The 25,613-nt window shown below is 37.4% G+C and overlaps 14 protein-coding genes across 14 annotated transcripts; 7 read left to right on the top strand and 7 right to left on the bottom strand.

Moving 5' to 3' along the window:
* Positions 1–95: 95 nt before the first annotated feature.
* On the bottom strand, positions 96–473 carry C9374_014096 (uncharacterized protein; the record flags this gene model as incomplete). The annotated part of the gene is made up of 1 exon (XM_044690045.1): positions 96–473. One exon carries the CDS (start codon positions 471–473, stop codon positions 96–98), a length of 378 nt encoding a protein of 125 aa, XP_044553528.1.
* A 261-nt stretch (positions 474–734) lies between these two features.
* Positions 735–1,436, bottom strand: C9374_014095 (uncharacterized protein; the record flags this gene model as incomplete). The annotated part of the gene is made up of 1 exon (XM_044690044.1): positions 735–1,436. One exon carries the CDS (start codon positions 1,434–1,436, stop codon positions 735–737), a length of 702 nt encoding a protein of 233 aa, XP_044553527.1.
* Positions 1,437–2,469: 1,033 nt separating this feature from the next.
* Positions 2,470–3,606, top strand: C9374_014094 (uncharacterized protein; the record flags this gene model as incomplete). Its single annotated transcript, XM_044690043.1, has 1 exon — positions 2,470–3,606. The coding sequence occupies one exon, from the start codon at positions 2,470–2,472 to the stop codon at positions 3,604–3,606; it is 1,137 nt and encodes a 378-aa protein (XP_044553526.1).
* Positions 3,607–3,720: 114 nt separating this feature from the next.
* Positions 3,721–5,190, top strand: C9374_014093 (uncharacterized protein; the record flags this gene model as incomplete). Its single annotated transcript, XM_044690042.1, has 3 exons — positions 3,721–3,886; positions 3,945–4,071; positions 4,143–5,190. 3 exons carry the CDS (start codon positions 3,721–3,723, stop codon positions 5,188–5,190), a joined length of 1,341 nt encoding a protein of 446 aa, XP_044553525.1.
* Positions 5,191–5,331: 141 nt separating this feature from the next.
* On the bottom strand, positions 5,332–6,210 carry C9374_014092 (uncharacterized protein; the record flags this gene model as incomplete). Its single annotated transcript, XM_044690041.1, has 1 exon — positions 5,332–6,210. The coding sequence occupies one exon, from the start codon at positions 6,208–6,210 to the stop codon at positions 5,332–5,334; it is 879 nt and encodes a 292-aa protein (XP_044553524.1).
* A 239-nt stretch (positions 6,211–6,449) lies between these two features.
* Positions 6,450–7,733, top strand: C9374_014091 (uncharacterized protein; the record flags this gene model as incomplete). Its single annotated transcript, XM_044690040.1, has 1 exon — positions 6,450–7,733. The coding sequence occupies one exon, from the start codon at positions 6,450–6,452 to the stop codon at positions 7,731–7,733; it is 1,284 nt and encodes a 427-aa protein (XP_044553523.1).
* Positions 7,734–7,796: 63 nt separating this feature from the next.
* C9374_014090 (uncharacterized protein) lies at positions 7,797–8,657 on the top strand (the record flags this gene model as incomplete). Its single annotated transcript, XM_044690039.1, has 1 exon — positions 7,797–8,657. The coding sequence occupies one exon, from the start codon at positions 7,797–7,799 to the stop codon at positions 8,655–8,657; it is 861 nt and encodes a 286-aa protein (XP_044553522.1).
* A 1,088-nt stretch (positions 8,658–9,745) lies between these two features.
* On the bottom strand, positions 9,746–10,768 carry C9374_014089 (uncharacterized protein; the record flags this gene model as incomplete). The annotated part of the gene is made up of 1 exon (XM_044690038.1): positions 9,746–10,768. The coding sequence occupies one exon, from the start codon at positions 10,766–10,768 to the stop codon at positions 9,746–9,748; it is 1,023 nt and encodes a 340-aa protein (XP_044553521.1).
* A 988-nt stretch (positions 10,769–11,756) lies between these two features.
* C9374_014088 (uncharacterized protein) lies at positions 11,757–12,278 on the top strand (the record flags this gene model as incomplete). The annotated part of the gene is made up of 1 exon (XM_044690037.1): positions 11,757–12,278. One exon carries the CDS (start codon positions 11,757–11,759, stop codon positions 12,276–12,278), a length of 522 nt encoding a protein of 173 aa, XP_044553520.1.
* Positions 12,279–12,351: 73 nt separating this feature from the next.
* Positions 12,352–13,968, bottom strand: C9374_014087 (uncharacterized protein; the record flags this gene model as incomplete). The annotated part of the gene is made up of 1 exon (XM_044690035.1): positions 12,352–13,968. The coding sequence occupies one exon, from the start codon at positions 13,966–13,968 to the stop codon at positions 12,352–12,354; it is 1,617 nt and encodes a 538-aa protein (XP_044553519.1).
* Positions 13,969–14,102: 134 nt separating this feature from the next.
* Positions 14,103–14,668, bottom strand: C9374_014086 (uncharacterized protein; the record flags this gene model as incomplete). Its single annotated transcript, XM_044690034.1, has 2 exons — positions 14,103–14,143; positions 14,404–14,668. 2 exons carry the CDS (start codon positions 14,666–14,668, stop codon positions 14,103–14,105), a joined length of 306 nt encoding a protein of 101 aa, XP_044553518.1.
* Positions 14,669–15,198: 530 nt separating this feature from the next.
* On the top strand, positions 15,199–17,114 carry C9374_014085 (uncharacterized protein; the record flags this gene model as incomplete). Its single annotated transcript, XM_044690033.1, has 3 exons — positions 15,199–16,199; positions 16,254–16,430; positions 16,508–17,114. 3 exons carry the CDS (start codon positions 15,199–15,201, stop codon positions 17,112–17,114), a joined length of 1,785 nt encoding a protein of 594 aa, XP_044553517.1.
* A 62-nt stretch (positions 17,115–17,176) lies between these two features.
* Positions 17,177–20,218, bottom strand: C9374_014084 (uncharacterized protein; the record flags this gene model as incomplete). Its single annotated transcript, XM_044690032.1, has 2 exons — positions 17,177–19,393; positions 20,033–20,218. 2 exons carry the CDS (start codon positions 20,216–20,218, stop codon positions 17,177–17,179), a joined length of 2,403 nt encoding a protein of 800 aa, XP_044553516.1.
* Positions 20,219–20,547: 329 nt separating this feature from the next.
* C9374_014083 (uncharacterized protein) lies at positions 20,548–25,577 on the top strand (the record flags this gene model as incomplete). Its single annotated transcript, XM_044690031.1, has 6 exons — positions 20,548–21,190; positions 21,325–22,223; positions 22,352–22,731; positions 22,785–23,185; positions 23,272–23,403; positions 23,485–25,577. The coding sequence occupies 6 exons, from the start codon at positions 20,548–20,550 to the stop codon at positions 25,575–25,577; spliced, it is 4,548 nt and encodes a 1,515-aa protein (XP_044553515.1).
* Between the last annotated feature and the right edge of the window lie 36 nt (positions 25,578–25,613).

The raw sequence follows: 25,613 nt of genomic DNA, 5'->3' as shown, positions 1-25,613 counted from the left end.
TTTCTCTTCAAAACAGAAGAAAATTTACTTTGTTTTATTCAAGTTTCGGGGTGATAGATTCTCCAGAATTCGAAATAGACGGGGTTGAACTAACATTAGTCTTCTTCTTCAGAGCTTGATTTTTCCTTGGCATAGTCTTCAATCATTTCTCTAGTGATCGGTACCATTGTAACGCCAACTGCAAAGAATTGAGGACATCCACACCCGTTACACTCATCTTGAACCAAAAGACTACTGCCTTGAAGCATCCAGTAACTATTCTTGGAGTAACATCTTTTGGAGCAATAATACCAATCAAGAGGAACCTCCCAAGGCTCTCCACAAGCACATTCCAACTCATCATCGTCAAGTACTATTAAAAAATTGGCCTTTTTCCCGCATCCCTTACATGGTATAGCTGCTATTGTCGTTGAGGTACTAGAGTTGCTGTTGGACTCAACGCTCTTCTGGTCTCCACTTTCAGAGGCAAACATGAAGGAATTTTTTTTGGTATTCTGTTTTTTTGAATAAGAAGAACGCCTTACGAGTGGCTGTAACGAGTTTGTTCCATTCTCTTTCTTCACCCTCTACCTTTTTCATCAATATGGCAGATTTAGATATAAGTGCGTTGAACAGTTGCGAAGAGGAGAACACCTTTTGGAAGCTGATGTAAAAAAGATTTGCACCATGGTACGTTTTCAATGATGGTTCTTTCGAAAGCTCGACTAATACTACTAACATTCACAATATACAATTTATTCAACATGAATTCTTCTCAAATGTTGTTGGCCTTGATCCCAACCCATTCCCAGTATTTTCCAACTCGAATAGTTGAGTAAGAAGACCACTCTCAATAACAAGACGATTAAGGTAAGAGCAGTTGGGAATAACACTGGAAGAATGGGAAACAAGAAATCCCGAATACCCAACACATCTGCTCCAACAAGTAATAAATTATTAGGCAAAGTATCACTGAACATATATTTCCAAACCAATCCAATATAAAGTAAATCTCCAACACAGAGAGCGAATATGGTTTTGTGAAAAAGGGAAACTTTCTCAATCAAATAGGAACTGTTGGAGTGAGCCATTTCCTTATAACAATGTCGAAGGAGTAAATGATGAATGCAACCAAAGGCAAATAATGACATTCCCAATGAGCGAATAAAGAAAAAGATCCATTGTCGTAACTCGATGTTTGTATATAGAGTACTTGTCGTCGATGGTGTGGTTATTCCTCCTCCGCTCATTAATACTTCTACTAAATGTTGAGGCATGAAACTTCCCAATACGAAACGAACGTTGGGAAATAGCATGAGGATCATACCAAAGAACATTTCATAAATAAAAGGTTCCCAATACATGAGTGTAAGAAAGGTTTTGAGAAAGGGAGTGAGTTTGAGAGGTGTTATGGGTTGAGCGGATGAAGGACTTAACGAACCGGTTGGAGAGGACATGTTTGCACGAGTGTGTGAGTGTGTGTGAAGAAGTAAATGGTTAATTTTCTAATGCAAAAGAGTCTCACTGAAACTCGATGGTAGAATCTCTATCCCTCAAATAAATACAATTACCAAAACTGAATATTCTGGAGAGTACAGTAAGGTCATGACAATTCCCCTTTGTTTGATCATTTTATGAACAGTTTTCTCTTGTTTCATTGCAATGGGTGCTCCTCTCCTGGCGGTTCGTGCAATGCCTGGCAGAAGCATTCCAAAGGGTGCTCTCAACCAAGTTTCCTTGGGAGGCACACCTTCAGACCCTTCAAAAAATTGAGGTAATAGTCATGCGTTCCGTAGAACGCTTTCAGCTATTACACTGAAAAGAACAGATACTACACTCGATCAAAGCCAATTGGCCGAGAAAGATGTTTTCAAAGATGCTGCTATGGAAGGATGTTGATATGGAACGAAAGAAGTGATGGAAAATATTGAGGAAATTATGGGATGAGGGTTTGAATTGACTCAATTGAAGGTGTAGCATTTCAAATGATATGAGATTTAAGGCAATTCTTGTTTTTACCGTACACTGCACCTTCAATAGGATCCATCACGATGAACATGATGTTGTTTTGGTATATGGAATATTTCATAACCAACACATGTATGAACATTCCAAAACTCCTTGTCCATAGTATCCTGTCGAATCCATTTCCAATAAGTCTCCTTGAGAGACGCTATATCAAAATTGGCAACGATACAGAGAAGATTAGCATGGTCCCTGGACTAAGGATGACACAACTGATCGAGAAAGTATCCCTACTTTTTTTTTGCTTAATTTCACCGCTTCATGTTTTTCGCCAGGTTACTGACACCAACTAAGACAGGATTAATTTCTTGGTCAAAGACTAGTTCGGATTTACATGGTTTACAAAGTTCTTGTAACTGCAAGAACCAAATTAAAGTGTTGCAGAACTCTTCTTGACAACCCAGTGACAACCGTAAAAAATATTTGTTGACGAAACAAGTGCCAGTCGTTCTCAACTACAAAAAAATGTCATCAAAATTCTGCAGTGACACCCTCCTCAATATTCTCCAATTTTTGGATGGTCCCAGCGTGGTTCAATCTTGCATGACTGTTTCCCACTTGTGGCATCAATGTGCAACAAGTAATATTTTGTGGCGTCAATTGTTTGATCAAGTATTTCACAATTCAACATTTGAGTGGAATATTCTGGAAACACAACAAGAAAATTCATCGTCTTCCAATGACACCGAAAGTATTGAAATGAATGATCACGACGAGGAAGTAAATTCCGATGAAAGTGATGATGATGAAGAAAAAGGTAAAAAACGAAAAGGCACAGCAACAGCAACTAAGCAGAACAAAAAGAAAAAGCTTACAGAGACAATCCATTCATCATTGGAACAGCATCAAGAGGGATATTGGTATCATCTTTTTAAAAGATATTTTTCCATGTTGCCTGTTCTGGACGTTGACTATAATGATCTGATTGAACTTGTAAACAACAATAGTAGCAAATTCAAAAAAAAGATTTCAGCAATTACCGATGTCAAGTTACTTCATCAAATTATCTTTCAATTGAAAGAGCAAGTCAATGAGGAATTGCCTTTAATGGATTCTTTTAGATATATTATTTCTGAGAAAATGAAAAACTATGATCATGTGGATCTACTTCTCGAACTTTGTGTGATTTTATCCGTATTGTATGAAGGAGCTGGACATTGTTATTGGACGGATCGAGTAGTGGTGAAAGCAAAATCGCCCAACAAAACTAAACAAAAATCATTGCAAGACATTGAAGAAAGCATGGTGATCTTACCTCTTGCTGCTTTTTGCATGATGATATTGAATGAAAAGGCTCAAGATCAATTAAATCTCACTGACGATGACGAAGACTGGTGTGTTTCTCCACTCGTCTCATACACTTCAGAGCTTGAATTATATAATGATAAGGATTTCTGCTACTTTTTAATGATGAAAGATTGGATAGAAATGGATGGATCTGATGAGCTCATATTAGAGGACACATCACATGACGATGGATGGGAATGGTGTCCCAATTTCTTTAATGCAGGAGGCAGTGTCGAGATCAAGAAAATTTCGGCATATTTTGAAAAAGAGAATAAGGTAACTGTGAATGCATTTCGTAAGCTCGATTATTATTAAAGAGAAGAGAGTTGATCGTCGATATAGCCCTCAATACTTTCCTTAATCAGAATTCTATCATGTTGTTTAATTTAAAAGTAGGGATCAACCACGGGGCACGTTAAACCAAAAAAAATGTTAGGCGTTATCGCAGCCTTGATGCTGATTTGTGCGGGTTTGATTTATTTCAACCAAACAAGAACAGATAATAGAGAGAAGGTGGACTCACAAATCTTTACTAGATTTCAATACATTTATTTGGGAGTGTATTTATGTATGACCTTTAGTGATTGGCTACAGGGTATGTGATGATCTGATTACAACAAATCGGTTCAATTTTTAATTCCGATGGAATACAGGAGCATATGTTTATGTTTTGTATGAATCCTACGGCTATGGAATTGATATGATTTCCAAGTTGTTTGTTGTCGGCTTTTTGAGCAGCATGCTATTCGGAACGATTATTGGAGCCCTTTCAGACAAGCTGTAAGTTTACTCCGCTGTGGTAGCACAAATGTTTACCTGCTTCAAACGATGTTGATCTTGAACGAAAACAGAGGACGAAAGAATATTTGTTTAGCCTTTGTTGTACTGTATATTATTTCTTGCATCACGAAACACTCATCAAATTTAACTGTTCTCTTAATTGGACGACTCACTGGTGGAATTGCCACATCCATTCTCTACTCATCCTTTGAATCCTGGATGGTTTATGAGCATTTCAATAGACACAACTTTTCAAGTTCTTGGATTGGTGATACTTTCTACAAGCAAACCTTTTCAAATGGTATTATTGCTATCATTGCAGGTTTTGTTTCAAACTTGTTGTATAACCTTTTTAACAGGTCTCCTGTGGCTCCATTTGATGCTGCTATTGTGTGCTTGATGATTGGTGGAGGACTTATCGTGTATTTTTGGGAGGAAAATTATGGAGATAGAACTGGAGATTATGCAAAGAATTTTTCAGAAGGATTTAAGGTCATACGATCAGACTTTAGAGTGTTGTGTGTTGCAATTTCGCAAAGCTTTTTTGAGGCTGCCATGTACATTTTCGTGTTAATGTGGACACCTACCCTTACTAACTCTGTTAAGGGCCAAGAAGAATTGGACATTGGTTACATATTTGCCGCATTCATGATTGCAGTAATGATTGGAAGTTTGGTGTTCAGGGCACTTCTTGTCAATTCAGATGAAATGGAGAAGAAAGACGAACAGAGTGTCGCTCTCGGAGCTTGGAGAAGTCCAGAGTATATTTTGTTATTTGTGTTTGCCCTTGCATTAATTTCCTTGATCATTCCAATAGTATCTTCTTCATTCAATCTCATACTCTTTGGATTTTTGGTGTTTGAATTTTGTGTGGGAATATTTTGGCCTGCTATCTCAACCGTGAAGAGTGTATACATTCCAGAAGATGTCAGATCTACTGTCATGAATTATATTAGAATTCCAACTAATTTCCTTGTTGTCTTGTCACTCTACTTTGTTGACAACATTCCTCAATTTCCTGTTTGTTGTTTGTTATTGACTGTTGCTCTTGGAAGCCAATATTGGCTATTGCAGCACAAGGCCAGCATTCAGAATACTTCAACCTCTCTAGCCTTATAATTCATTGGTATGCATGCCTAAAATCAAGCATACATTTTTATAACTCAATAAATTGTATCACTTTATCCTTCAAGTTTTTAAATTTCAAAATTGTGACATTGTGTCTGAGATCGTCCACGATAGGTTCTAAAAAAATAGCATTCATTTTTGCTCTTCACCTGCTTCTTGTTTCTTTCGCATTAAGGAAAGTTCTAGCTGTCTGAGAGAGTGAAATTTCTTCATCTCATCCAACAAATTTCGATCTTGAGCAGAAGGCGTTTTCAACCAAACTGGAAGTCGCTCCATCAGTTTGTCTGTGAGTGTTTTTTGAGCTTCTTCCTTTGTCACACCAACCAACGACAAGTATTCTTCTTCTGAAATGTTTCTTTTCAGCTTTTTCAATTGAAAATTGTAGGAAATTGATGAACCAATAAGAGAAGCACATAGTGCTACACATCCAGCAGTCAACCCTCCAGTTAAAGACCTCACCAAATAATATGGTATGGTTAGTGCTGCATTCGGTCCCAGACCCTTCATCAACAATTTCTTCGTAAAACTCGCCGTCGTGTACATTCCACAAGCAGTAACAAAATGTGCCAAACATCGTTCAGGAACAATTTGTTTCAACGTTAAATATTCTTCAATACAAAAGTACAGATAACATGAAAGTCCGATATTTCCAGCAAACGCAATGGTAGTTCTAAAAACTGAAGGTACCATTTCAATCGTAGCTGTCTCCGATACAGAGGCGTTAGGTATCACGCCAGAACTATTTTGATTAATGCCATTGCCAATATTCTTACTCTTTCGTAATTTCATTCCGATTTGCCATTGTTTGAAAAATGGGGAATTGTTTAAAACACCTCGTTTTCTCATCACTCCTAAAACTAAACCAACACTTGCTGCCATTCCCACTCCCACCAAAGTCTTTTTCATCACTTGTTGAGACCATTCCTTCTTAGTAAATGAATTTGAAGATGCTGTCGGAAGAGAAGTTAATACAGCTGATGAGGGTGTTTGTGATTCCGACGATTGCTGCATTTTTTTCAATATTTTTTTTTAATTTCGTTTTTATTACACAAACGAGGAAAGATTTGCAAGGCGTCACTTCCAAAACAGCATGTTAACCAGCATTGGCGTCAATCTCACAATGTCTTGTCGGTCCTTATCTTCATTGTCACCGAGAAAAAACCAAAGCCAACTCTCTTCACTGACATTTTATGAACTTGTTTTCTTTTCATTCAGCCTTCAAATGCAACAAATTCCAATCGGCATGGTTCATGGCATGTCTATTGTTTATTCTTGTCTTGATTGTGTTTTTTGTTTCATCATACATTGAAAAAACGACGACACTACGACAACATCATGATCGAGTCGAATCATTTTCCGAGCAGTATACTACAACTACTATTCATGAAGAGTATTCACTTCCTACCAACAACCATCATCAAGAGCAAGTTCAAGCGTTGAATGAACATCAAGTGAATAATACCACAAAGGCAACACCCTCTGCCTCTCATGAAAAGAATGAATCCACTTTGAATTTTAATCATGGTACTAATTCCCATACGAACCAACCACCTTCCATGATTGTTTCAACGTCGTCTTTGAGACACAACCGCTCGTTCACAAATGAATTCAATTCTTCACACAACCATGACACGAAACCATTCAAAACAAAAACCACTCCTTTCTCAACAATGAAATGGCGACAGGACCAATCACTCAAGTATGATCACAACAAGGAAAAAGAATTGAACACTCACAGTAATACACATTCTTCAAAGTTCACTTTGAATTCACGACAAGAATTTAAAAAACATTTATTTGGAGATTTTCAATGCAATCGATATGGAATGCGACATGGTGTCGGCTCTCCCAATCTCGTACCTTATTCGTATTCCAATATTTATTTACCACCAGAAACATTAATGGCTTCATGTAAATTTGAAAATTTATGTTTGACATCGGAGGGAGAATTTGTGTTATTTCATTCGAGTGATCGGTTGACCACTGAGGAGTTTTATTTGAATCAATTTTTGAATGAATTTCCTTGGGTGTATGTACAGGGATCGACTGTGGAGTCCAATAGAGGCAATTTCTATGTGAGAGTGGTGGACGGAGATTTGGTTGTGAATTACCACAAGTCAAATGTCAACAAAAGGTCAAAGATTGAGAGCATGTATATGAAAAGTAAGGCCTTGAATTGCAATGCTAGGACTAATTTTAGTAGAGGTAGCTCCACCACATGTAGAGATTTAGGTCTTTTTTCATCCATGGATTTTCAAAACGAAACACTCACTCCCATCAGCATTTCACAAAATTTCACATTTTACAAAAAACCTGTCTATGCCTTTAAACGATATGCTGCAGGCAATTTCGGTCATGTACTCTCAGAAACACTCGGAATGATTATGGGACTCATGCAAAACTTCCCTCACGACTGCATGGATGAAGACAATCACATTCTTTATTTGGATGATGTTTTTGATACCAGTGGCACCAATTGGATGGCTTCCTTTCGATATGATCCACATTTAGCCACTAAACTTTCCATTGAGTGAGCTCAATTACTCAGCAAAAACTCCATTCTTCAATTATGTTATCAAGCAGGTGAATGGAAAGTCATGAAAGCTCCATGTCCAAATAAGGAGGGTCATTCATTGCCAAGTATTCGAAAAGTGATTCGATACTCTGTTGAGAAACCTCTGATGTTGCAATCATGTTTTTCACAATTTTATGCTGGACACACCATTACTAATTTTGTCTTGTATCCATACGGCAAAGAAAGTCATTTCTTAAAGATTCGAGAATTGGCATTTCGAAATTTGAAAATATTGCCTTACGATACGAAACATCAAACGAAAAAAGAGAAACGACAACGAATGAAACACTTCATGTCCACGAAGGATATTGTCATTGCCATCCATCGAAAAGGCGCATCCTCTCGGCATGGTCAAGCACTAGCCAATGTGGATGAATTGGCACGCTATTTCCAAACTCATTTATCGAACCATTCATTCATTCAACAATTATTGAATTCTTCAAACTCAAACAATCATCATTCACAACAACAGATGCACAGAAAATTGAAAATTCAAGTCATTGAATTACATCAATTCAACACCATAGCTTCACAAATTGAATACTTTTCACAAGTGGATATTTACATTTCAGATCCAGGAAGCGCTGCCTATTATGCCATATTCATGAGAGATGAAACCATGATGATATTACCTCCAACCTGTCATTCTGAAACGAAACAATGTCGAATATCTCATGGAACTTTTGTTTTGAGTGCTCTCCCTAACGTTCAAGTTGTTGAAATGATGGAAATGTTATTGAAGGGAGTGAGTCCTGAATGTGTACCAAAGGCTCTTCCTATGAATCCCTATAATTGTGAAGTGATCATGCCTCCACCATTGTTGGCCAATGCTATTGTGCGTGCATTAAGGAGAAGATTTAGAAAATTCGTCAATAATGTTTAATACATTTTAAAAACAGTAAGCGCCGCATAGAAAGAGTGAAGCGAAAAGATGAAGGAATTTTGAACAGAAGATTGTCATAGAACGGAATTTTAATTGGGGCTACCATCGCTCCATTCCACTACCAGCACAGTTCATACGTGTTCTTATGTCAATAACAGAATGACCGATGACTGTCTACGCGTTGACAACAAAGGCTACACCTTCAATTGAATCAAATAATTGGTCCCATAACTTTTGTCATTTTTTAACAGATACATTCAACCCGATAATAACACCTATCCATAGCAGCGTCTTTTAAAACATCTTTCTCGGCCAATTGGCTTTGATCGAGTGTAGTATCTGTTCTTTTCAGTGTAATAGCTGAAAGCGTTCTACGGAACGCATGACTATTACCTCAATTTTTTGAAGGGTCTGAAGGTGTGCCTCCCAAGGAAACTTGGTTGAGAGCACCCTTTGGAATGCTTCTGCCAGGCATTGCACGAACCGCCAGGAGAGGAGCACCCATACAATCAATCAAGAGAAATTCTATGGCGGCGCATCCGACGTTGAAGCGCACTAAAAACCTGTCAGATATTCGTCAAGTCAAAAATGAATATGAAGCATAAAAAATTATTCGTGAATGTCATGCAGTAGAATGTAATAGTTCTGTTAGGTGCTAGCAGATCTGTCTCCGTGAGTTGTTGCACGTGTTTTACAAGCTTCAGCTGAAGCGAATAATGGTGTAACGTCTATGCCTCTATATTCGTTCAGTTTGTCTGTGTTGCAGTAGAACCAAGTTGCTTCGTTCTCAAACCTTGCAACAATCAGGAAGACTCACTCATTTATTTTGATTCTTTGAGTTACTCAATCAGCTGACGTGGGATTGACGAATATCTGACAGGTTTCTAGTACCAATTGCGCCGCCATAAAGGTAAATATATATTTTCCATAAAATGTAAAGCTGAAAATATTTTCAAAGTGTTCCAAGAAGTCTTGCAGAATATTTAATCCACACCAATCCTTAAGCGTGAGTGGAAGGTTGACACCACGATTGACAACAGCGTAATCGGTGAATAAGCTTGAGCCAAGTCTTTTTATTCCCTAACCATTTAGTAGGCAACAGAAAGTGAAACCTTACTCATGAAGGATGAAAGCTGTGAGAGAAGTGATGAGGTTGGTGATGAAGTGCTCGAAGGAGAAGTTTCAATGGGTTCAGCTTTTTTCTTGGAAGCAACGCTGGCTTTATCCGTGTGTTTGCTCTTGTTTGACTTTCGGCTCTTCTTTTCGATTTGGACACAGGTTTCAGTCGTCACTTCGCCACTGTTCACATCAGGCATCAAGAGTTTTTCTTGATGTTGGGATGACAAGTTCTCACAACCATTTTGCTTTCTCTTCTCGAGAGCTGGCAAGACAATAAATTCGTCCTTGTATTGCTCAAACTCTGGAGGTTGGAAATGAAGAGAGAAATTGATCATGTAGAGGAACTCAATCTCTAATCTGTTCATCTCCTCTTTTTCAATGCCACCAATTTTGGCGTAATATTCATTGTTATAGAACTTGTCTTCGAAGAATTTAGCAGCCACCATAATGCTTGTGATGAGCAAGCGATGAATGGAAAGGCTGCTAATTACAAAGTTTGGATTGGACTGAACCAATCGATCCATATAAACCAAGCTCAAAATGTAACATTCAGCAGAACAGAAAGCAAACTTGACAATTCGATCCAAATATTTGGAAAGAGAAATATTAGGAGGTTGATGGGTATGGAACCGAGTCTTTTGCTGTGCCTCTGCAGGTATGGTATCACCTTGAGAGGAAATTTCATGAATGACCGATGAAAAAGCTTCAACAAATTCGCCTTCCTCTAAACCAAAGTATTGGGAATATTTGGATGGAATGATGGTTGAGTGTGATGGAGAGGTTGTGGCTGCTGTTGATGATGGAATGATGGCTGTTTCATTAGGTTGGGTGGAAGCGGTGGTGGAATCCTTGTTGTTATTATTTACATTGTTATCCTTGTTCTTGCTTCCGCGACGTTGTCTAACAGCGGGTGATGATTCTGAATCATTGTTGTTCGAGTATCTTCTTCTGCGAGATTTGGATTGTTGTTTCATGTGGTTGTTATTGGTCATGATGATGAGAGAAAATAGAGAGATAGCGTGAAGAATAAATTAATAATAATGAAGGGAGGAGGAAGAGAAACACGGAAATATTTCCTGTTGTTAAGAGGGAAGATTTTCAATGAAAACGTGGTGGTGTTCTCACAATACGAGAGGTTGGTAATAGGAGAACAAGATGAATTCAAGCCAAGTTGTCGCGAGAATGTACAACTCAGCGCGTGGGAGTTTTTTTATGGAATGCGAAAACGTGGTTCGTTCTTTTTCGCTCGAATGCTGTGTGAGGCAGATGCAACGCTTGACGTGTCAACGGAAGCAAGCCAAAGTGGACACGTTTGAGAGCAAGCTGGGAATTGGAAGGCTTGGATCAGCTGATGCGAGGTGTTGTTTTTGTTTGGATTCGTAAAAACAAAGGTTAGTCAGGAGGATTCAAAAACAATTTAATTTTTGATCATACATTTTGTATTGACGGCTTGTGATTGAAAATACATCAAACAGAAGACAACTTCTGATCAAGGTTCATTCATAGGTTGTGGCTGCCCGACTGTGACTCCAAATAAAGGACAGATGTTGATCAGAGATTTAAATAGTAATTCTTGTTCATTGTTCTCATAAAACACAATTGGCATGCAAATAGTCTATTTAAATGCTTTCATACAATACCACTTACAGTTTTCAATTCAGGCAATATTGTTGTTGAGAATGTTGCTCTGCAGAAATTAAAGAATTACGGCAGAGATTTGAACGACGTCCCGATCTCTTGTCCTAATAAGAATACCTTAATCCACAAAACAGGAGGCGATCCTCTGTTATGTGGAGAGAACTAAACTTCAACCGAAAGTCTAACCGACTCTCAAACATTCTTTCTCAAAAGAAAACAAACTCACCCTATTAGCATATTTTCATTGACTCCCAGCAAGAATATACCAATACAATTTCATTCGTCGGCCCTATCATCATATCTCCTTTTACCAAGTTTACCTACATCATCAGATAATTTACAATGGGAAGCTCTTGTTCATCCACTAAGGCTGCAAACGTTGAAAACAACAGTGTTCCAGAAACACCTCGGGACCAGCAGAACAACAACATCAACAACACGGAAGTAGCGACAACAACAAATCAGGTCGAAGTAAAAAACAATGAGTTGAATAAAGAGTCGGCCAACACAGCCGAAGCATCAAATACAAATCTGCCTGCAATTTCTGCAACCGAGGCAAACGAGCAACTCCAAGATGTTATCGAGGAGCTTGGATTGCAACATCAAGAGGAAGCTACCAACCGTCCATCTAAAGAACCAGAAGACGAGGAATTAAATCAGCTTATTGAGGAAGAGATGAAAAAGTTGGAGAATGATAACCTGCTTAAAGAGCAAGAAAAACAGGAGAAAGAGCAAAGCAATGAGTTGGATAACATTGAGAAAGATTTTGGAACTCTGCCGAACGGTGAAGACTTGGATCAGGATCAGCATGAAATTCAAGGAGAGTTGAAAACAGATGAATTGTCAGGTGAGGAAACTGTATGAGTGTCACAGAGCAGCAGAATTGTAAATAAATCTAACTTCAAACATGACATACACTACTGACTGTACAAGTTTATTATTTGAGGTAGGCCTCCTTAACAAAATCAAACGAGTCATGCTCTTGCTTGTTAGTAGAAGCGGGCTCGGATATGAATCCAAAACTACTAGGTGACATGTGTTGTGGTGATGATTGTGGTAATATTGGTGGAGGCATTGTCTTGGTTAATGGTGATGTATGTCCGAAAGGAGGTTTTGTTGCAATTATTGGTTGTACAATTGGTTGTTGTACTACTGGTCCAGTTGCATAAACCACTTGATATGGTACACCGTATGGATAGGCTGTTGGTGGAACGACGGTCTGTGGATATGGGTATGTTGTTGCAAAGAACGGTGGAGAAACAGTCGGTTGTTGTTGTTGAGTTGGTGTCTTGTTGGTCTGATTTGGTGTAGCTGGAGGTGCTGAGCTCAGTAAAAAGTCGAGGTCGAGTGGAGATGATGGTGTGGCTGTACTGGTAGATTTGTTGTTGCTGTTGTTGTTGGAAACAGAAGGTGATACGCTCTTTTTCAATGGTTGTCTATTTGTTGAGGTGCTTGTGGGTTTAGTGGATTCTGAAGATTTTCCAGAAGAAATGTCAAATCCTCCAAAGATGTCATCCGAATTATCAGCTGTAGTTGTTGCAATTCCAAGAAGACTGTCAGCATCTGATGTTGAAGGATCAGAAACAAAAGAAACAGGTTTTCTCTGTTGTGACTTGGATCCACTTGATACAGACATTTCTTGAAAACCTTCAATCAAAGTAGGGCCATAATTTGATTCATCATCGTCGTCATTGTCGTTGAAGTTCAATAATTTGGCAACTTTTTCAGCTTGTTGTCTTATTGTTTCCTGTACTGCTTCGGACTGTTTCAGAATATTTTCACAATTTTCAGAGAAGTAGTCCATTACAGTTTTGTTTCCTGTTTTGAGAAGTGCTTCAATACCGTGAAGAGCCTTCAATCTAGTAACCCATTCATGATCATCCAATTTTACATCCAACAATTTAACCACTTGTAAAATGTCCAAAGTGCTGCATTTTTGCGCAAAATCCGAGCTTTCTTTTCTGCTAGGAGCAGCTCTTTTAACTCCGCCATGACTGGTAAATTCATTTACAATCTTTGATTCATACTCTCCTGATGTATCAGCTTTTTGTGTAGATGAAGTGGATTGTGATTCATTCAACCACTTGCCTCTTCCTGAAGAGGAGGTTCCAGATCCTAGTCCAGCAGAGCCTCCTGGAGGAAGAACTACTCCAACGTAAGTACCTTGACCTCCATCACGGTCGTATTCAGAGCTAGAAATAAGCCCTGGAAAATCTGAGCCGTTCAAACCGTGAGTCTCTTTTGTAGTACCTTTTCCAAATGTTGGGATATAAGTGGTAAGGTTTGACAAGTTTGCTAAAAAGCCACCTCCTTGTTGTGATTGAGCTTGTTTTTGTTGTGCATAAGGACTGGCAATACCACCTCCTGCATATGTACCAATTCTATTTTGTGTATCGGTTCGGGACCCAATTCCTGTAGGTCCAAAACCAGTCATGCTATTTGATCCAAATCCGCCTCCATATGCTGGTTTGTTTTCAGTGTCGGAAGCAGTAGTATAGTCATTGTCAGTGCTTCCAATTCCTCCTCCATATACTCCATTACCAATTGGTTTCATTGTTCCAATGTGACTATTATATTGTGGATCATAATTACCGTTAGACTCAACTGCTACTTTCACTCTTGCACCATTTTCATTTCTTTCGAATATTGCTTCAATAGCTTGTGATGCTGCTGTTCTAATTGCTTGATTTATAGCATCCCATGCAAAGGATCTTTCTCTCCTCTGAAATCTGTTTGATTATTGATATTTGAATAACGAAGGTGTATCAATATCGGATGGTATTGAAAATTATTGGTTGTTAAAATTTGTTCGTTCGATATCGGTTGTTTGTTTTAGTGAGTGTGCAAGAAGTGATAGCATTAAACGTTAGGATAGAAATTTAGTTCAAAGCATATGTTCATGAAAATTATTGTTTGTTGGTCATGATGGTCATTTATCCGTAGCAGTTGAGGGTTATCAAACACGATCGTTTCATCATCAAAAACTTACTAGCATATTGTTTAATTTCCTCACTTCTCTTTACGATGATTCGTGCAAATTCAGGATCTCCGTATTGTGCTACGCTTTTTATGATGAGAAGAACCTTCTTCTTCACTTGTACGTTTTTATGTGTGAGTCTCTTCATGAGCCAAGTTGCTGTTTCCTCACATGCCTGTGGAGATTTCTTTGTTGTAGAAGCAATATGATGGTACATCCATCCAGGAGTGGGTTCATCATTCTCAGAAGTGGCCTTGCTCAAAATTTTCTTCTCCATTCTCTCTATGTTGTTGAACTCTAATTTTCGGATTTAACGTTGCGGTTGTATTCTCCACCAGATACAAAATTTAATATACTACAAAAACGATTGAAAATATAAACCAATGATGATGTCTATTCTAACACAATCCTCGTTGAATCCTGTTGAAACAATATTTAATGCGAGCCCAGAAGGAAATCAACAGCAAAATGATCGAGTGGTGAATGACGCAATCGATTTTTTTTGAAATGTTTCCTTCGATATCCTGTGTCTTTCTTTGTGGGTGACTTGATACATCCATGACGTCAGTGACCTGATAGTGACTTTGTTTGCTTTCTACATGAATTGTTTCATAATTTCAAACAAGCAACAACAGCTACCATTGGAAGGCTATTGGTTCGAGTATGCAGTGGATTGCCGCTCAACCAAAACACACAAAAAAATTGCTGTTCGCAACAAGCCTTTATCATCAACCAGTTGCAGCCCGAAAACAACCGAGATCGGGAGGGCAAACAAAATTATTTCGTTCAACAACAATATCAAAATTCATGACCAAGCCATCATTTACAAATTTATTTCACTCTGCAGCTGCCAAGGCTAAAAAACCACAAACATCATCACCATCAAAAAAACCGCTTCCTTTAAAAGTTGTTGCTGCGGATGCAGATTATGTTGATACATCAAGTAGTCGTAGCACAGAAGAAATGAAGCCATTAACGTTGTCTGGAGGAAAGATAGTTTTTGGCTATTCTCAAAGCAACAGACCCTTTGCGAAGTTGGAAGTTCATCCAGAAAAAATTGATTGCTTTTTAAAGTCATCGGGGCAAAGTTATGTAAAAGTAGATTTTAAACGACAAAATATCAGCAAATTTTGGTACAGCTGTACGAGGAACGCCTTAGGATTTGTTTACAGCTCAACTGTTAAAAGTATTCCACCAGAGGATTTCAATAGCGGTGGAGTTTGCTTTCAATTTGACGTAAAATATAAACCTATTACTTTTAAAAAGATAACAGATTTACTTAAAGTTGATGCAATAGCAGAAAAAGATAATTTTACAGATGCACAGTGTAATGTTCCCGGAGAACGCTTTGACCCCGAACAATTTATGCAACAAGTGAAAGAAAAGCCAAAGCAAAATACAACGAAGCGAAAAAAAACTATAACAGATGATGACGAGGAAGAAGAGGAGCCACCAGCTGTACAAATTAAGAAATCACATAATCACAACAACAGTAGAACAGTTTTATCACCAGAGGAAAAAGAAGATGAAGCTGTTCAAGAAACAAAAATTGTGCCAACAAAGAAAAAGAAAAAACAAGAACTATCTGACACAGAATTCACACCTGAAAAAAGTAGCGACGAATCTGACACCGAAATTATTAAGAGAAATTCCACCATGGTGACAAGGTCTCAATCTGCTTTAACGCCACGCCAAGACGAGGATCGAATTTTGCTGAAAAAATATAATATTGACATAACCGTTAGAGATATTTCTCGACTGGAACCAGAAGAGTTTCTCAATGACAACATTATTGATTTCTACATAAGGTATGTGCTGATGAAATTGCAATTGAGTTAAAAAATTTATGAAATGCCAAACAGTGATCTAAACAACAAATTTATGGACGAGAAGGCAGACAGGGTGAAGAACGATTTTTATATTTTCAATACCCATTTTCATCCGCTCCTGAAAAGAGACGTTTCAAGAGCTGCAACCAAAATTGCGAAGAATGTGAAAATCTTTGAGAAAAAACTTGTATTTATTCCTATCTGTGAACAGTAAGTATCAAATTGTTTAGTAAGCTAATTTAATCTCCATTATTGTTGAATTACTGTTCATCATTGCTTATTATTAGCGTTCATTGGTCTCTCATTGTTATTTGTAACCCCAATGGTAAACTTGTTAAACCTGATAAAAAAGATCCAAATAAGAAGTTTCCACCTGATGCAAGAATGATCATGTACTGTGACTCTTTAGGTGGAGTCATTCCAACAAGCATAACCAAACGTGTGAGAGATTTCTTAACAAAGCGATATGCCTTTGAATATCCAGATTCGAATTCTTCCTTCTCAGCAGACAACTTTCCTGCTTCAAAAGCGAATTTACCGAAACAAGACAACCACTGTGATTGTGGCGTTTTTATGATCCACTATATTGAAATGATGATACGACACGAAATTGATTCCTTACCTATTGACAATGTTGATTTTTTCCGTGCTGAAGATATTCCTGCTAAACGAAAGAGCATCAAAACCTTAATTGAATTCGAAATACAACAACAGGAACAAATGGCTCAACCTCCTCATGATCCTTCATTTAATAGCCAATCTGATTCCATCTTAATGGCGTCACAACTCTCTGCATTGGAAAATGTTCACAAAGAACTTCAAGACAATACCGAACTGCCCGATGAAGATCTTTTTCGAGATGAGGTCTTGAGGAGAGATGACGAGAGTCAATGACAATCGTTTCACAGAAATTGTGAATATTTTACTTAGTTTTATTGCTTAAAGCTCAATGGTGGTCAATCCGACGTCGACATATTTTGATTTCCATGAGTTGTGGATTCAATTTTAGTGCAACCTCCATTGGTCGGCGAACGTCTCTTTAGCACTTGCTCAAAATAATAAATCAACATGCTGAGACCGTACACATAGTTCTCGTCCACACAAGGTTCCTTATTCTCGTGAACGTGTGCAAAATCAATCATTCTAACAATGGCCTCATGGTCGTCGAACACCAAAAAAAGAGAACTTGAATAAATCCGATAAATGAGTTGGTGTGTGTTGAAGAGTTGCTCTAAATGTTTCAATTGGTTGAGCATGCTCGTGATGGATTTGAGTCCAACTTGTTCAGCATTGTCATAGGTCGTATCAAAGAAAAAGTCTTCCAATGCTTTGACAGATTCCTCACCAGGTTTGCAGTTTCTTCCCCAATATCTATTGTACACTTTGTATTTACCATCCTTTTGTGTAATGTCAGGATTTGTATTGGTACTTGCAAAATTAGGAGTGGTATTGTAAACTTTCATTCCACTAAAACTAAAACCTAGTTCTTTTTGATAGATGTACTTTTCATCGAACATTTTGATTTTCTCTGGACTTGCATCATCGCCATAGACTCTTCTTCCCATTCTAATATCCAATAAACTTGGATTAATAAATGGAGCTGTTAAATCTTCCAAAACAAGAAATTGTTGATCATTTTCTTGAACTGTCTGCACTCCATAGTATTTCGGTAAATAGGGTTCCAATAGTGGAATTTTTGGAGCTTGAGTTTCATAAAATTTCACTTCATCAAACGCTCGTTTCGACTTGGTATTAATAGGTTTGTAAATTTTGTCTCTCAAATGGCGAACCACTAAATGTTCTTCACCATCTTTTTGTCCATGACCAGCGACTTGATTCTCCGATGGTTTCAAATCTTGAAGTGACAACAGAGACGCAAATAGAATATTCACAAGTTGAGGATTAATAAAGGATGGTCTCTTTTGTAAGAATTTAAATGGTTTTCCATTGCTCGACGTGGCTTCCAATGTTGTTGATGATGATGATGGTGAAGGTTTTTCATTCTCCAAATCATTTTTGAAAACAGCATCTCTCCTTTCACTCATGGATTCACGTCTCCAATTCGATGATTCTGATGGCAAATCCTCTTTGCTTGGAGCTTCACAAATCGATACTCTTTTTTGTACAAGATTTGATAACAATGATGATGTTGTGGTTGTGGTTGGAATGGATGCATTATGGTTGCAATAAGAAGTATCTACAACAGAACATGTCTTGTCGTTGTCTTTGTATTCTTCCTCCACAGCAGCAGCAGCAGCAGATATCGACGTTGTCATTAGATTTGTTGTCACACCACTCACATGAACCTGATCCACATCACTTGCTCGTTTTTTCACATCCACACTCTCCTTCTTGTTGTTGACTCTGACTCCAATTAAATCCACTTGTTCTTCTTCATCGTGTTGATTGACATTGGTGGACAAGTTGTGAAATTTTCTTCCTACACAAGGTGACAAAATTTCTTCTCGATTCCTCACAACACGCATCGATGAAAGTGAAAGTTGTGAATTAATGATTAAATTTGGTTGATATATTGTATCCTCTTCGTTTTCTTCTGGGTTTTGAATACAGTTGGTCAATGCCTCCATATTTGTCACAATTCCAGATGGAACCATGTCTTCACAATTTTCATCATTACCGAGAAGAGGAGGAATGGATGAATTTTGGTTGATATGTGGAGTGTTACATCTCGAACTACTTGGAGTTGTACACAAGGAAGAAGGAGTGAGTGGAGACGTGGTGGTATTTCTTCGACTCGAAGTCGTGACTGTAATCATGGTCGTTGCTTCTTCTGATAATTCTTCTTCATGAGAATGGTTCGAACCATTGGTCGATAAAGAATCATCATGAAACGATGAAGAAGATAATGTTTCAATTTGATGATTCATTGAAATTAATTTGTTTTCGAAATGATGTTGTTGAGGACGATGTTGAGAAGAAGAAGGAGAGGATGACAACAAGGAAGAAGAGGAGGACGATGCGAGTGGTACTTGTTCATTTTGACAATGAGGAAGAGTCAATCGAGTAGTGTTGTTGTTATTGTTGGAATACATTTCATGAGAAGATGAAGGATTGTATGACAGGAAGGAAGAGCTTTCGTTGTTATTATTATGAGTATTATGAGTATTATTATTATTATTGTTACTAGTCGTAGTGCTGGCCAGAGACGTTATCTGTGGATGGAATGAGAAAATTTGATGATGAAAAAGGATGATGGAAATGAGAGTGAACTGAGGTGATGACCAGCACAACAGGATGATGAGGAGGTGTTTTGAAAACTCAACAACTTGCTGGAGATAGAGTGCTGTTTTTGAAACGAAAATTTTTTTTAATGACAAATGACATTTCGTTTTTTGGGATCCTTTGGTTGTAAAAGGGCACAACCTACCACTACGGTGGTCTGTAATGTTAACATGAACCAACATTGGTCCCTTAATGCCAACCCCTCCTTCACAAAAAGATATTCATTGTTTAACGGGAGGCCAGGAACTGGAAATTTACAACCACATGGACTTTCTCTGATTAAAATTAAGAATGTTCAGGCAGGTTGATCTCAAAGACTCAGCGAATAGAAAAAGATCAAAAGTAATTATAATTTAACGAAAAACACCATTTGATGCTGCCGTGTTCGGTCTCCAGCCGTTGTGAGCAAAGAAAAATTCACAAGCGAACGATAACAAAAACTTGTCAATAAAACAAATGAACAACATCAACACTATTCAACGTCTTGAACCTATTTCCTCGTAGCACGCTTTTAGCCTTTGATTTTTTGCAACAGAGTCTTTAACTTTATCACCATGTATTTGACCCACTAGTTGCACTATGTTCTCCCATGATGGTAAATCATAACCCGATTCAAACATTTTATCGTATTCTTCTTTGGTATAGCCATTGAAATATTCTTCTTCTGTATCGTACTCTTCTTCATTATCGGATTCTTCTTCTGTATTAATATCGTATTCTGATTTTTTGATAGAGCCCTTAAAATCTTCTTCCATTTTTTTTGTTTATTTTTTATTTTCTTATTTTAAGGATTTTGAAGTTGAATATGTAAAATTTTCAAAGTAACCATGTTTTAATTTAATTGGTAAGGAAGAAATGATCAACATTGGCCTTGTATTGATTCGTTGCAGATGAAAATCATGAAGATTCTAAGGATGCAGAATACACTATGTTCAAAATTTGTACAAAAAAAACTAGCTACTTTGACATGATCAAACTATTCACATCCTTTCAGATCAAAGCGATTTGGCGCTCAAAGTTCATTTTCCTCCAAAATTTCACACATCATCCTTCAGGTGTCATTTCAGCTCTTTGAAAAAATTAAATGACACAAAAACGTCCAGGACTCAACGAACTCTTCCCAGAGCTCTCTCCTTCCTCGTCCTCTCAACAGCAACAACAACACTCTCCTTCTCTCAATAAATCACCTCGTCATCCTCATCAACCACACTCCCCTCCAAATGACTCCTCTTTCCAACCATCCTCCTCCTCTCCATTCTTGACCAATCATCATCATCATCATCAATTAAATATCAATTCCTCTCAAACTTCTTCTTATACAAGTACCAATAGTAGTAGTTTGTTGGAAAATTCCATTCCACCCATGTCTTGTGAATTATTGGGAGTTGTCGAAGAAGAAGAAGAATTTGATGACAACACGGTCGATACGGCAACGAACATGCCAACCATGATGACAAGTTCATCCATTCCAGAAAATGACACATTACTCGAGAATGTTGTGAATAATCATGAAAGCAATCATGAAATGATGATGTGGAAAACCAATCATCATCATTTACAAGATCAAGTCATGATTGAAGTCTCTACACCAAGACAAATGCAAAAGGATTTGGAACAAACTGTCAAGAGATTGGAGGAATTCGTTGAACAGGATGAACGTGCGAAACAAGCCATGACAACGATACAACATTACTTTTTTAAGAGAACGGTTCGAAAGAATTTGAAAAGTAGGTTTTTTATATGTCGACACGATGAAGAAGATGACAATTCTTGTTTTTATTCACAAAATGTTTTCATTGCTGTCAAATATTGTTTTTATTGTTTAAAATCATTCATGTCATTCATGTGGTGAAATTTATAGAATTATTCAACATGTCTAAAAAACGCAAGCACGTCATTAATGAAATAATCTCTACTGAAAAATCCTATGTCTCTGATTTAAAGACCATCATGGACGTTTATTATAATCCAATTATAAAGAAGGGAATTGAGGCACGTGACAATATTGCCAGTATATTTGTAAATGTTGAAATGATTTATAATTTGAATGAAAAACTCTATTCACGATTGCTTCTTGCTCAGGAGCATCAAACTCGATGTGAAAATAGATTGAATGAAATGGTTGATCAGTGGGTAAAATCTGTTCGTAGCGGTGGAAATAACACTCCTCCTCTTGGCGTGACATCTCCAAGACGTGACACCATCACATCATCTCATGACACGGATTCTTCTTCGTCACATGGCACTGCTGTTGTCAGTAATCAACCCAACCATTCTACTAATTTACCATCCAATGCCAACGCACTTCTAACTGCAGTGACAGATAGAAATTTACATGCTACTGGTTCATCAGCTTCTTCCATGTCGAGTGAATCGTTTAGTACTGAGACCACTCCATCCACAACTACCACTCAAACATCAAACACTACAACCAAAAATGGAAAAAACAAAAAGAAGAAGGACAAAAAGAGAACTGGTACCATGAAAGCATATATCAAGAAATTAACTTTTAACCGATTACCTGCTATTCTAGAGCTTCAAGAACAAGGTTCTAGCAGTAATGGTGCTGGAACTGGTAGAAGTAACAGTGTTTCTGGTAGTTCAACACCACCTGGTCAAATCAAATCGTTTGGAGGAGCTTTTGCTGAAATGGCTCCATTTATGAGACTTTACACAGAATATATTAACAACTTTAGTCAAGCAACAGAAATGTTAAAAGACAGAAGAAAGAAGAATCAACAGTTGAATTTGTATTTGAACGTGAGTATTGTGATGATGCAAGTGATCATGAAATTTTTCACACACACGTTTGTTATTGAATGTATATTTCAATCATGATTGCCGAACATTGTTTTCCTTTTCATAATTTAAAATTTCATTTTTCACAGAAATGTAAAGAAACAAGAGAAGAATGTAGAGGGTTGGACATTGCTTCCTTTTTAATTTTACCTGTTCAACGTATTCCTAAATATCAATTATTGTTGAGAGAATTACTTAAATTCACACCAAAGGGACATCCTGATCATGGTCCTCTTTCAGCAGCTCACAGCACAATGATTCAAGTGGCAAATCATTTGAATGAAATGAGAAGGCAAAAGATTGCCTTCACTAGAGTTCTTGATATCAAATCACGGTTGACTGTATTAAGTTTACAACTTGTTAATGCCATGAAAAACTCACCAGTTGAAAACTTGATCATGAAACATAACTTTAACTCGATCGAACAAGTTAAAAACTCTATTATCAAACCTCATAGACACTTTGTCAAGTAAGTATTACAATACTTGAATGTGAAACTTATTTTACGACGTGTACTTATAGTGAAGTATTGGTGAATGTGATTCGAGAAAAAGTGTCACCAATGAAACTTCAATGGCTTGAAAAAGCGATCAATTTAGATACTCCACAAACTGAACCGATTCAATTCGAAAGTTATTTATTCAACGATTATTACTTGCTCATCATTAAGGGAGTGAAGAATGAAAACAAAAATGGTGATGATTCTGCATTTGTCACACTTCCAAGCGCTTCTGCAACTGCAATGGCCACTGATCGATCCAATTACAGTGTGTTTTTGAAGACTCCTCGAGATACCGTCTCTGGTCTCGATTTTGCATCTATGGATGAAATTCTTGGTCAAAAAGAATTGACAGCTCCATTTATTGTTCAGCCATTTTACTTGTCCATGAGTGATTTTTCCCTTGATCAAAAAGATCCATGTGGTAAGTTTTTGTTTGTACTATTTTATGAGAAGCACACGATCACCTATTCATGTGAATTTTTTGTTAAACAACACCCATGACCATAGCTCTTAAATGTCGAGATTACATCAGCGGTGCAGAATTCAAAGTGATTTTCGACTCGGATGATGTCAGAAACGAATGGTACAACAATATTATAGACAAGAAGAATACTGAAATTCAAAAACTTGTCAAGCAAAGTAAGTAAGAACAGTTGTCTCTGAGAAATTTGATTTCAACAATTCATTGACTCACGTATTGCTGTTTCGAATGAACTACAGTGACTGAAAAGCATACCAAAGCTAAAATTAATGTCAAGGAATTTCATGGAAGTGAAACAGCTCGTGCTCGAGAAGTGGAAGAAACAGAAATTCATGCTCGACAACTTGCTATTGCAAAGTTTAACAAAATTGCAGAATTCATTCAAGAAAAGATTAACATTCAAAATAGATTTATCAAAATGAAGCAAGACTTTGAGACCATCAAGAAAACATTTGACAAGGAATATGACAAGTATCAAACTCTCAAGATGATTCTCAGTAGAATGAAAGAACAACCAGATATCTATGAAAAGAAACAGAAACAAGTTTTAGATTATGAAACTGAAATGGTCAAAACTAAAACTAGATTGAAGGATGCTTGTGACCGATTACAAAAAGGTGAAATTGTTTTCAAACAAATGATTGACAAGACAAAGGATTGTGATGAAGTTATTCTCATGTGTTTGAGAAACGATATCGAGTCCTTAGCTGCATTCTTTGGAGATTCACAAATTTTAGATCAACCAGAAATTGTTGATTTGAGTGACGTGACCAAGAAAATGCAATACGTTGAAACTGATTTGTTTTATCAAGAAATTGAACACAAGTTTCCTAAATCCAAGCAACAACCACTTTCTGTTTCTTCTCAAAACTTGATCATTAATTCAAGTTTCCACAAAGCAATTCCTGCAATAGTTGCTGCCGATTCGTCATTCGAAGAAGATACATCCAGTGAGACTGGATCAACAGCTAGCAATGCTCAAGTATTGGATGACTATGACGACGATATTGTTCATTCCAATAACAACACGAGTGGAGGTACTTCACAGGTAAAGATACCAAAATTACCCATTGCTAAAACCACGGAAGAGACCTCCAAACCTTCCAAAATCTCGATCGATCCATTGGAGCAATTGAAATTAAAATTAGAAAATATGGAAGGTAAAAACAAACAATTGACTGAGGAGAACAACACTCTTCGTTCCAATATTGATAATATGGTCAACGAGTTGGACATTTTGAAGAACAAGTTAATCGATGTCACATCCAAGAATGAACAACTTCAAAACACAAATACTGAGCTTTCTGTTCAAAATAGTGAACTTTTGAACGAATTGGAAGAATTGAGAATTTTCAAGAATTTACACACTCTAGATTCTGTTCCAACTAAGAGAAGATCTCAAAGTGTGCCTATTCGTTTGTCCATGACGACTGATCCAAATGATGACGAAGACAATGATCAAGAACCATCGTCCAAGAAGGACAATTCTCCATCAACAATGAATGATAACACACAACAAGAAGAATTGGAGCAGACTCTATCATCCGAAAAGAAGGTTCTTGAAGTGGTTGCTACAACATCTTCGATTGATCTCACCAAAGAACCACCACAATCATCTTTCAATTCAGACATTCCAACAACAAGTTCAACAACATCAAAATTAGAAGAATTGGAACAATTAATTGCAAAATTGCAAGAGGAAAATCGTGTGTTACGAGAACAAGTTTCCAACAAGCAAACACAACAACAAACACTTGAGAATGACAACATGAAAGACAAACAGCAGTTGGAGCTTCAAATTCATAATTTAAAGAACTCGATGGATATCGCCTTTGTAGATTCTGATTTTGACACGGATGAAGAATCTCATTCTCCAACCAATTCCTCAAATTCTTCGAATTATGGAAAACCAACCATCTCGACCAATGTTGGTCAAGGACTTTCGAATACTCCACTCACTCGAACAGGTACTCTCACACGATCATCACGAATTCAAGAACATGTTGAAAAGTATGAACAATTGTCACGAACGAATGATACATGGGTTGGAAGGAAGAAGTCCAAGAATACTGTTGATCTCACAGCTGATGAAGATAGTCAGAATATTAGCATTGACAACAAGATTTTGAGAATTACTATTCACACGATTCAATATCAGTTACAACTTGAGAGACTTCAACACGAACAAGCCAAAAAATCTCAAAATGCTCTTCGTGAAGAAGTTGCAGTTTATAAGAAGAAACTTGATGAAGCCAATAAGACTATCGAGGATATGAAGAGAGTGATATTTGTTCATATGGGTTTGGATATTCCCAAGACACCCAATAATTGAGGCAAAAGTCCCATCCATGGATGCCAAGTGGTAGGT

Source organism: Naegleria lovaniensis (assembly GCF_003324165.1).
Source record: "Naegleria lovaniensis strain ATCC 30569 chromosome Unknown tig007, whole genome shotgun sequence".
Taxonomy (NCBI): domain Eukaryota; phylum Heterolobosea; class Eutetramitea; order Acrasida; family Naegleriidae; genus Naegleria; species Naegleria lovaniensis.
Note: the sequence above shows the minus strand (reverse complement) of the source record. Positions and strands in the feature narration are given on the sequence as shown.